Raw genomic sequence first — 12,085 nt, forward strand, 5'->3', positions numbered from 1 at the left:
CCCAGACAGCAGAAGGAAACCAGGTAGATGAGCAAAGCTATAACACAAAGGAATAAAATATCAATCAATCAATCAGTAATAAATTAAAAATAAATTAATTAATAAAAGACAGGGGCAGGCTGTCAATATGGTGTTTACCTCTAATAAATGCTGAAGTGAAAGACGGTTGCTGGGGAACCTGTGAAGCTCCTATCCACACTGGACTAAAACCAAGGGAAAGATAATGCAACAGGGAAGCCCTGCAGCCTCCTACTCCATACAGACAAAAGAAATGCTTGGCCCATTTCTCCTCCTCTCCTTTCCAATACTTAATCTTTTATAATCATTTTAAAATCAGGAGAGGCTTATGCTAGTAATTTGTAGCTCCAGGGGGATTAGAGTTACACCAACATCACTATCAACATAACAGAGACCCCGGGAGGGGAAAAGGACAGCAAATCCTAAAAGGCTGTTCCATTTCCACTCTACATGAAGCAAAGTAATTCCAGATTTCTTGAGACAAAGACTCAACTTTTGGAAGGTAATGGTGTAGAACCACACCCTCCAAAGACATTCTGAAAACTCAAGCGGCATGTTTTAAAAAGTAAATTATTGGATGCACCTGCCTCGTGCTCTTTAACATAAGGCTAAAAGAATGTAATGACCTTTCAAGCCTTTTCCCATGAACAACAAAAAGGTGGTCATGCTGTATGAAAAATACATTACCCAAGAATAACAGAAAGATTCACAGTGGTATGTATCCTAAGGCATCCCTGTAATTATCTAAACCCTTATATGAAATTATCTAAATTTCGGTCATTCCCCCAAATGTACTACAGTAAATAGAGCTTTGAAGGGATAAGTTGAAATTAGGAGTTTACCTTACACAGCCATAAAAATTTGGAAAGCCCAACCAGATTCACCCACACATCCAATATCCCACTCCACACGGGCTCTGCTCTTCCAGCCTTGGGTCTGCTGAGCGCAACATCATTCTTTATATCCACATTACATTAACGGAAGAACTCTTAACAAGACAATTTATTCATTTTCAATTTGGATCAGAAGTTTCTTTTACTTCTGGGTTTCCAAAGCAGTCCATGTCTTAAATGAGAGTAGAAGCAAGAGATTCAAATATGACATGCATTCTGGACTTTAAATAAACTACACAACAGAACCTTAAACTATATAAAATTAGAGAGTCCAGCTTCCCACTGGGAACAGCAAATCCACAAACACAAGCTACAGTAAAAGCACAGCAAATAAGCACAGAATTTAGGTCTGGTACTATTAGTTCAGCAAGGTTAACAGAGTCTCATGACTCCCAGCATATTCAGCCCACAGATTTCCCAATTGTGGATAGGAATGCAAAGAAAATGAGCGTTTTGACTCTAACATTCTACTGGCAAAAGTTTATATTGTTAAATAATTGTGACAGGCTCACATAGGACAATTGAGAATCCACAATTCAAATCCACAAAACCACAGTTTAAACCCTGTCACTGATCAAGACTGCAGTCCCTTCAGATATGTACAAAACTCCCTTTTTTCCCAGTTTTCTTTTTTAAGATAATTTGGGGCTGCACATTGAAAAAACTTTCATATCAAGCATTCTGTAAAGCAAATGAGCAAATGAACACCTTGAGATCTCTCCCTTCCTTTTCATGGCTGTGCTTGAATATTCAAAAATAATTTAATAAAAGTGCTCACTACTTATGGAGATAATCATGGATATAGTACCAATAAAAAACCAGGAATTTATGATCCTCTTTATTGAGTGAGTTCTCTCCACAATGAAGAACGTTTAGCTTTTATACCAAGGATTTTGGTGGCCAAAATTCCTTTTCAAGTAATTCAAAATAAACTCCATTTCTCAGTACTGAACATTGTCAGTTGAAGACAATGATCAATAGACTTCATCAACTGCAAGGTAGTCTCTTTGCATGAGCATTCACAGATCTTTCAACCATACATCAAACCAGACTCAACTTTGTACAGGCAAACACAGAAATTCTTCATTTAAACTGCACATCTTAAGATGGCTTTGTTTTGTTTGGCTTTTTTACCTATGTAAATTACTCAGCTCCATAGGCTTATATAATTAAATCCTTATACTGTGCACTGTTCTGTAAATTTGTGGTAGGAAAAGAAAATCTCACTTCTCTCAACAGTACAGTGTTTAACGATCTCCATGCTTTACACATTTTTACCAGATAATCTACCCTGCCATTCTATATAAAAGGTAAACGTGGCTCTAAAAGAAATGTATTAAGTGTATAGAACCAAATTTTATGTGCATTTATGTGAGAGGTACCTCTCAAAGGTAAAAGGCAAAAAAAGGCAAGAACTGTGCTTCAGAATATATTTCTACAACTGGATACCCAACTCTAGTACGTACTAGCAATAGGAGTAAAGCAAAACACAGCATGGCTCAGACCATACTCAAAGAGAGATTGCCATTCTACAGAGAAAGAAAGAAAAAAGAAAATGTTAATTAAATTTAAAAAATAAAACCAAAAGCTGCCTGTTTTCTTATCACAACAAAAAAATGCTTGTTTTCTAAAAGGAAGTTCATTTTTCTTCTTAACAAAACTCAAAAGTTGCAAATCAAATTTTTCGAGCTTTTTTCCAAGTGGCCCTTTAAACAAATCCTTGTTTAAAATCTGTGCTGAAGATATCTGATTATGCTCAATACTGCTCATGTAAGGATCTTTTCATTGAGGAATCATAGAATCCTAGAATGATTTGGGTTGGAAGGGATCTTGAAGTTCACCTCTGCTATGGCAGGGACACCTTCCCCTAGACCAGCTTGCTCAGAGCTCCATCCAGGCTGGACTTGAACCCTGGTGCACTTCACAGAATTTGTAAAACAAAAGACTAATTCTAGATATTTCTCTTTCTGAAAACATAACCAGAAGACAGATGAATTACAGGAATATGTTGACTGTTCTTATTCATATATCCACCAATAACCATGGTATATTTCAGATCCAACCAAAATTGTATTTCTGTTAAGATCTCCATTACCATCCTCAAAAACCATATCCTCAGTAGACAGGAGCATAAACACAAGAGCAAAGTTCAAGGCTACTGTAGAGCAGCAAAAGAGAAGATTAAGCAACAAAGCTTCTTTTTTGAAAAATGCTGCAGCTCCAGCCACTGCAGGAACAGGCCACAGACTCTTGTCAGGCTGATCAGAAGAAAAGGAACTGACTTTCAGTAGAGTTTACACGAAAACAAAGGTCAAGTCTGAAACAGATAAAGGTCACAGGCAAAAACCAAGGGAACCAGCTACTCACATCAGCTTAGAGGAAAACAACACATTTGAATAAAAGTGAGCATTTACTTGGACTTGTAATCACACTCCTCCAATTCTAAGTATCCAAACTCCCAGAGAAACCTCTTCAAGTGACCTACAGATATGGATTCAGCTCCCTACACAATCATCTGGAGTTTCCAAGTTGTGGAAACGTTATTTCCCTGTGCCTCTGTGAAAAAGTCAAGTTGAATAAAAAATTCACTCCATTCAGTAGCAAGAGAATAATTTTTCTTTCAGCCCAGAGAATGTGAAAACATTTTTCCTGGCAAGAATTGCATTACATTTACACTTGGGGAACCCACAGGCAGGATTACAAAAAAAGACACTTGAAAAGTTATGAGCATCCAGATTACCTGACAGATACAACACAATTTATCTCATTTCAGTATTTGTAGCAAGAGATTATGGTGAGTATTTTCTAATATGTGTCAACAGATACCAGAGAACCTTACAGACTTTAAGTGACTTAAGCTGCCTAAATTGCCACAAGCATCTTACACCAAGACCTCTGTCATATTCCTTTAAAAGTGGAAAACTAAAAAATAAATTCCGAAATTCAATTCTGAAGTATATTCATGCAGTTTGGAGATGCAATGCTAACTTAGGGAGAGGTGGAAAAAAAAATACTAATAGGCACTTAAAATGTTCTTTCCAAAAATTCAAGGTCTCTGACAACACTCTTAACTGTAAGGGGCCTGTGTATATTAAAACACAATGTGTCCTCCTAATTCTATGATCTACAGTAAATGAAGCAAACATTCAACTCTCCTAAATATAAAGGATAAAACAAAGTCTCAGGCCAGTGGACATTGAAACACTAAGTATCTGTAAGAGGGGAGGGGATTGTGTTCTTAATCCATATTTACCTTAAAAAAAAAAAAAAGCCAAGGGTCTTAGTTGGTTTTTTTTCCCTGGAATTGTAATTATATAGAGACACTGAATCTTCAAGTCTTATTAAACATCTTCAAAGCACTTTTTAGTTATACTCTTAAAAAAGAATGGAGGAAAAAAATTAAAGGTAACAGAGGAAGAATTCTCTGAACACCAAAAGACACTACCTGTTGTACCAGAGGCTACAGGCAAGCTAACACTGATGAAAGCATATATGCTATGTTCACCTGGTTCTAAATATATATTTTAAATACTTTGTTTTGATTATAGCTCATTTCACCATATATACAGACTGTTTTTAGGCTACGGGTTAGACTAGAGAACCCCAAGCATTAATAAACCCACTGTCAGACATCTGTCCACAGTAGCACAAGAGCAGGGAAAAATAATCAGTAGCTCCTGTGTCAGGGCCTCATCCACTACCAAAAACAAATGCCAAGCGTTTCTGTGCAGACACCAAAACATTCTTCCTACAAATAAACTAAGGGAAATAAAAAAATTAGTTTTGGACTTCACCAAATCTGCTAATTAAGGGGATGGATGGGACATCATTCAGCAGTAAAACAGCAATAAATTTCACCCCAAATTAAACAGCAAAATTCACCCTCAAATATAAGGAAACTCCAAATTAATTCCAAATTTAATCTAGCTAAATGGACTATTTATAATCAAGCAAACCTTAAATTAAAAGCACAGTATAAACAGCAAATTGCTAACAATAGACAAACAGATGTCAGCTGGGCAGGGGTGGGATGTTTCAATAAACAAACCCAAACATATCCGCATGAGAAACCAAGAAGACAGAACCAATTCTGGAGACTCGGTGCTCAATATACTCCAGTGCATTATTTAAGTGTAACTACTAGTTTTTGCCCAAACACAGAGCATTATTTCAGATAAATTCATACTTTGAAGCTTCAAAGCAAAAGGTGTCTGTTTCTATGTCTTGAAAAGAAAGAAATATTAGGGAAGCTGAGGTTTATTGATAATCAGTGAGAATTCTGAATGCTAACTCCTATCTCTGTCCAACTTAAAACTAGTGTAAAGCCAAATCAGTTCAGTAATTCACTAACAGTAAGAGCTAAGTAAGATTTAGCAATTGAAACTCAATATAGATGTCTGAAAACACAACAGGAAGAGTCCTGTCCATCTTTGCTGTCAGAATAGGGCGGGAGCAGTGGAGGATGTGCCTGCTCTGACATCCATGTGAAACCCTTTGGCACCTCCAGGATTCCTAGGCACTCTGCTGAGATTAATGGCTATTATTCAGAAGTCAGCACCAGCTGCTGCCAGAGTAAGAAGTGCAAGCTATGGCACCTCGGGGCTGAGCATCTGGGAATGCTGGAAACGAAGCTGTACTTCAAGTCCTGAGGAAATTTCAGCTGCTGCAGAGCCTGGCAAGGCCTTTGCTTAATGTGTTTTCTGCCACTGTGTTCTTCGTATTAGGTACAATTCAAAACCTCATTTCTATGTCTATGACATCCTGTATTACTCAAAACCTGGCTGGAGGAAATCCAAATACCATTACTGAGAAAATAGCAACGAAATCCTTAAGTCCATCATGTCAAAACAATGCCAGGGCAGTCTTTTGGCCAGGTGTTTTGATATTTCTTATGTGCGAGTCTGAGATTGTCTAAGGAACATCACTCTATAGGGACATACCTGAATTTCACTGAATACAAATATGAACTGACACACACCATTTTTAACTGAAGTGTGAAGTAGTGATAAAATATTTACTATGGATACAAAGCAATTAGTAATTTTGCTTACCTTCTACAGAAAAAAAATGAGGCATGATAAATTTAAGCTCAAAAGATCAGAGGTGCAAGATTAAGATGGATCTTAATATGTGTTGCTTCATACTTTTACTGTATTTATCAGCTTATAAAATTAACATATGTATTAAAATTTTCATCCTGATAACAACTGCTGTGAATTCACTGACTGTGCTTTTATTTGTGAATGGCACCAGAGTCACTGGAGATTAAACTCTGTTTTTCACCATCCAAAACAAGCATCACATTTTCATTTACATAAAACATTTACATGAAATTCTATCAGCAAAATGAATTCTGGCCTGCAACACTTTAATAGCAAGAACTGTAGTAATTTGGGCCTCATCTACCTTAGTTTTAAAATTTAATCTTTAAATACAATTTTACAGATTAAATTTGAAGCACAAATCTCAAATTTTGTAGAATGCACTCTGAAAGGCACTTAAAGGGCATCATTAAATCCACAAAGGCCACAATTAGTATCATAACTGAATGCATTTATGTTATAAAGCTCTTCAAGTAAAAAGCTAATGTTCTTTTTTTTCTGTGAAAAATCGTAGAAATAATAAAATTAAGTTCTAGCACAGCAGTTTGATTTCCTCAAGCTCATTTTCCAAGGTTAGAGTACAGTTTGACTGGGGTAATCTGTAATAGAAGGAAACTCCCAGAAAACAAAGAGCATTGCCAAGAATCTAGTTATTTTATCAAGACACTGGTGATGTATTTCACTTCCAGCTGTCCACACTAAAAACCCAGAATAAGTCAGCTTTACTTTGAGTAAATGTAAGAGATAAAGCATACCTATATAAGACTAAAATGCTCTCCTCTCAGCGACTGAGACATCCACAAAAGCTGCCTTACCCTGAACAGCTGTCCCAGGTTTATGGAGCTAGAATTGTTGCCTTAAATTCCCAGCTGCCCACCACACTAAAGTGTGTGCTTCTCTGTGACCCCAAAATCTACATCACTGCTGCAGGAAAAACTGCATTTACTTTTAGAATCTAAGAGATGCAAATACTGATTTGCCATTTTGAAATTAGTTACATACAACACCAGTATGAGCTTCTTTCTTATACACAGAAAACTCAGTGAATGTAAGGAATTAAGCATAGGGATGCATCAGAAATAGAGTTTCTTCACAGCAAAACTAGAAGGGTAATTCTGGTATAGAAGAAATCCATCTGGCACTCCTGCTTTTAGACCAGGACTTCCCATCAGTCATCAGATGAGATGAAACTGTCTGGTTCAGCTAAAGATGTTTTCAGCTAAAACAGGAAAAGTGCACATAGAAACAATTCAATTCAATACCCATTAAGATAAAGTAGTCTAAAATCAACTACAAAGACTTGTTCCAAGCCAAGCCTGAGAAAGAAGTAATACTTCGGTTACAGCGTGATTTAGCAATTCATGAAATTACACTGGTCTTTGTACAGTTAGTTAAACTGACCTTGCAGATCTAAATTGAAAACAACTACTATGATTTTAAAAAAAAATTAAAATCTACATTATTCCTTCTTTGAAAAAAATATAACACAGCTGTTATTTTATTAAATTTAAAGACTTTACCCTCTTTGAAAACCACAGCTAAACAATGGGTCAGTTGAGGCAGTAGTTCAAAAGAATGCTCTGCTTGAAATAATGAACAAAAAAGTTCGAATAGTTTCAAATATTACTCACCATAAAGTTTTGACAGTGAACACATATTAGAATTTAAAAAAAATCTTTTTCACCTCATCAAAAATTTACACCCATGAAGGAACTGACTCTACCACAACAACAACAAAAACTGCCCAATACAAGAGCTACTTCTGATGTAGCAATAATAATGAAAGTATTTCTCATTTTTGAAAGCACCACTTGAACTAAGCACCACTGAGGATAAAAACAGCAGTTCCACAGCATGAAAACAGTATTTTCTAACAGCAATCTACAAAAATCCATATGCTGCTGTATGTTTATATAAAATTGTAGTAAAATTTCCCCCTCAACTGACTTGCTTTTCCAACGGATTTCACATGAAACCATGCAATTATGACATTCTTGAAAAGAGAAACTGTTTATTAATCTTTCCAAAATGTTTAGAAAGTGATGTTTTACATGCAAGTGGCCTCCTAGATTTAGGAAGGAAGGCTGAGAACCGAAAAGGAAAAAGGGGAACAGAAGAGTTGAAAGCTGGGATGATTCTGGTCAGCCACAAACTCAGGTCTTACACTTGGCAGGTAATGCAAGTGGTTAATGGCCACCATTAGTGTAGTAAACGTGACATAGAGGATGAGGAGAAGCCACAATTATTACAACAAAAAATCAAAAAATGATCTTTGCCTGCAGCACATGATTTAACACGGGCAGCAGCAAAAGTTGGAAACGTCTCCTTTCTGATTTTCATCATTGTAACAGAACTAGATTAACAGGTGTAACATTTTCATTTCTATCCCTCAGTAATTACTGGCACCAATTACCACAGCGAGAGTCATACAGTGATTACATTATAATGAGAGCCATGAAAGAGGACTTAACACTGTTTTAAAGGGTATAAACAGTAACTACAGTATTTAAGGCTATGGGAATATTTGTAAAAGCATCATTGTGTCATGTTTGGGACAACAACCACCATGCCAGAAAGCACAAGGCTGTCAAAAGTTAACCAGCACCTGAAAGTAACCCCTGCTTTGCCTAGAACCAAATGCTTCTCAACATGTTGGACAAGTCCATCTGTATTATTTTTAACTCGAATGGATAAACCCTACGAGTTCTGTGGACACCAATCACCTTTCCTAACTATGCTCCTTACGTAACAAACCTAACACTGCAGGCCACGTGCATACTCCACAAGGCACTAATTAGGAACTCCTAGCAGAACCAAAAAAAAAAAAAAAAACCCCTCCAAAAACCAAATCCAAACTTTTCAAAAGTAACTGAACAGGTTAAACAACACACTCAGACTTCTACGTTGCCATGATAACTTAGCATGCATTCAAAAGGTAGCAGTCTTCAAGTTTTTAAACCAAAGTCTGTAAGTGTTAGAATGGTTTGTCTGGGATTCACAGAATCCCAGAATGGTTTGGGTTGGTAAAGACCTTAAAGTTCATCCAGTTCCACCCCCCTGCCATGGGCAGGGACACCTCCCACTAGACCAGGTATTAATTCTTAGGTACATGAATAAATCAGGCAATTAGGAAATAGCATTTAAAAAGTGCAAACCGCAGAAAAAAGTCCATCAAGTTCTATTGAACAAAAGGATGTAGATACCATTCCACGTTTATGCTAAGCCAAGGAAATTCCAGAAACTGGGAAAGCAGACTGGAAGAAAAGGGCTGCTTTCCTTGCTTTTGCATCTTTCTCAAAGTGAGCAAGCGCTAACAGATCCAGGATAGAGTCATCTTCCCCAAAGACAACCTGACTCTTCAGTACGTCAAAACATACAAACACATCAAACATACAAAAAACCAAGAACATACCACAAAGAACGCAAGAATCACTGAAAAATCCCCTCCTTCCCAAACGTCCATACCTGTGGAAGTGCAGTATTGAGCTGCCTCTGCAAGGAATCCCTCTCATGGCCAACCTCATGCAGCTTGCCCTGGGTGAGGGCAAGCGTCTCTTGAGTTTCTCGGAGCGTTTCCAGGAGGCGATCCCTTTCTTCCAGCATGGACACCATTAACTGCTCGAAGTGGGAATCAGCATCTGATTGCAACGGGGAACCTGAACCGTGGCCTCCATTTCCCCCGGCGGGAATCTCGGCCTCACTGATGGTTGGCATCACCTCACACATCATCTTGAAACAAAACGAGACACAACAAAGGCCAGAATTTTCGATCAAGCAAATCTAAACAGGAGCTCTGAGTGCTGCCCATAATACTCACTTAGCTCTCCCCACGATAGCATCAGCAAAGGTTGCCAGCACCTTGGTGCTTGCCACTATTTCATTAAGAGTGGAGAGAAGGTACACAGTCAACCTAATCAAGGCTTCGCTTCTTAATGAGAATCTCATGACTCCTTGCAAAACCAGATTTTTGCAGCTACATCTCAAACTGTGACCTCCTTTAAATGGATTTATGTTTTTGTGAGGAGTAAAGTGCTGCTGAGATCTTTAAAAAAAGCACAAAGATAGGTATGCAACCTCACACCAAAAATCATACACTTCATCCAGTAACTGATTACACTGCACATTCTGGGAATCATTATCTGCTTCTTCCACTGCTTCAAACGTACAAAGATTGTATCTACAACAGTACTTTGAGCTTGTGTTGTCTGCAGAAGGCTTATGTTGGTGAAAGTGGTGTATGGTAAACGAGTGGTAAATCCAAACAGTCCAATTCGGGAGATAAAAACATATAAAGAAATTAAAAAAGCAAAAAATTCATTATGAAGTAGTAGCAGCTGTCAATGTGGACAGCAAAAATAAAGGTAAGCAAAAATAATTAAAGGCGGAGGATGGATGCAGTTCACAATGCAAATAAGAGCGCTGCACTACTGGAAGTGAGCACACTAAACTGGGAGCACCTTTGAGAGACCCTAACAGAGCTAAGGCATCAAGGTTTTAAAAAGCATGGAAAAAACCCACTTGTGTAATTACCGCACACTGAACCACCAGGAAAGTTCTTCAGGCAACCTCTCTCAAAAGCATAAACTTACAAGAACTTAAGGCAAAATCAGGAAACGTAGCTCCCCAACCTCTCAGGTACCATAAACCAGGTTCTCAACCTTAAATTTCACATTCATATCTGAAAATTTTAAAAGAACAATTCATTCTGAGTCTTACTGTGGGTGCTCTTAATCCCTTGAAAGACTTAAAACAGTCAGAAGTGCTTTGTAACATTTCCGTGCATGATTACGATAAGCCCTGAATTTTCACCACTACGTTACTTACCTTGCTCAACAAAACGAAAAGTCTTGATAAACAGGCCCCAGGTTTCCTGCAGCACCAGTTCTCTGTTTTAGCACTTTTCTGTTATCCCCCAAAACATTTTGGATTGCAAAGCACCCATCCAGCTCCAGTCCAATGACTGTTTAATCGAAACACATTAAAAAAAAATAAACCTGCCGAGGAAAGAGCAGATCCAGTAAAAAGCAGCAGCTTCAGCTAACTCGCCAAGTCTCCAGCACAGAAGAATGTGAAAATAAACTGTCTCAGCTTCCCATCCCTCTATTACTGGCCCATAGGTCCTGCAACAGCTGGGATGGAGGAATCATGTGCCGACAGAAAAAAAAAAAAAAAAAAAAAAAAAAAAAAAAAGTAGTCCGATGCAGAGGTGCAACAAGCTTCAGTAATTCATCGCTCATAAATTCCATTCAGGTCACAATCGCATTATTAAACAGAGTATGGACAGCAGGGGAAAACAGCACGAGCCTTCTTGCAGAGGATTTGGAAAAGCCTCCCTTCTTTTCTCTTCTATTAATTCCAACGGGAACCTCTCCTTCCAGTTCCCTGGGTCTTAGTTCAAACATTTATAATCCCAAGAGCAAGGCGCTGGCGTCGCTTTGGGAGGCGAGCAGGGAGCGAGACCTGTTGTTTTCCTCTGCACTAGTCCCGTAGACCATGCTCCGCAACCGAGAGCGGGGAAAGAAAGGACCTGGCAACTCCGGGAGCACCGGCCCAGTCCCGCCGCTCCCGTTCCCCGCGGAGGGCCCGGCTAACAAAGCTGCAGGCGGAGGACGCGGAGCTCTTCTGCTCCCCCCGCCCGTCTCGGGGAGCACCGGGCCGGGCCTCCCTCCTCGCCTCGCTCGCTCGCTCGCCGGAGGCCCCAGCGGCGCCGGGAGCGCGGCCGGCCCGGGCTCCGCTCAGTCCCTGCGGAGCGAGCCCGGCCACGAAGGTCCCGGCAAGTCCGCCCTCGCTCCAGCCCCTACCGAGCGGCGGGGACTCCGCCGCGCCGGGACGGACCCCTCGGGCCGGGCCCGGCTCCGCCCGCCACCGCCGCCTCCACGTCCGTGGTGGCCGGCGCGGGGTCGGCTAAGGCCGGGTGGGTGGTGCCGGCAGCCCGGCGGTGCCGCCACGGCCTCAGGGGGCGGCAGAAGCGCTGCGCGCCCGGACAGCCGCGATCGCCGCCGCGGCCCCGCCGCTCCCGGCCCAGCTCGCCGCCGCCTCCCGCCGCTCCCGGCGCTCTCCGCGGCCCCGCAT

At 39.9% G+C, this 12,085-nt stretch overlaps 1 protein-coding gene across 32 annotated transcripts in view; it reads right to left on the reverse strand.

Annotated features, from left to right (window-relative positions):
• Positions 1-12,070, reverse strand: part of PPFIA1 (PPFI scaffold protein A1) — a 54,081-nt gene extending 42,011 nt beyond the window's left edge. For 17 of the 32 annotated variants that reach the window (XM_086894952.1, XM_086894946.1, XM_086894947.1 and 14 more), the window contains exons 1-2: positions 10,838-11,203; positions 9,479-9,742 (exon numbers count right to left, since the gene is read on the reverse strand). In XM_086894952.1, coding sequence (XP_086751078.1) covers positions 9,479-9,742 — 264 coding nt within the window. In that variant the 5' untranslated portion in view covers positions 10,838-11,203. Of the gene's footprint in view, positions 1-9,478; positions 9,743-10,837 lie in introns of all 32 variants that reach the window. The other 15 variants (XM_086894958.1, XM_086894959.1, XM_086894949.1 and 12 more) reach the window with 4 other exon arrangements.
• Positions 12,071-12,085: the final 15 nt, after the last annotated feature.

The sequence above is a fragment of the Cyanistes caeruleus genome, chromosome 6 (genome assembly GCF_971803275.1).
Source record: "Cyanistes caeruleus chromosome 6, bCyaCae1.hap1.1, whole genome shotgun sequence".
NCBI classification, from domain to species: Eukaryota; Metazoa; Chordata; class Aves; order Passeriformes; family Paridae; genus Cyanistes; species Cyanistes caeruleus.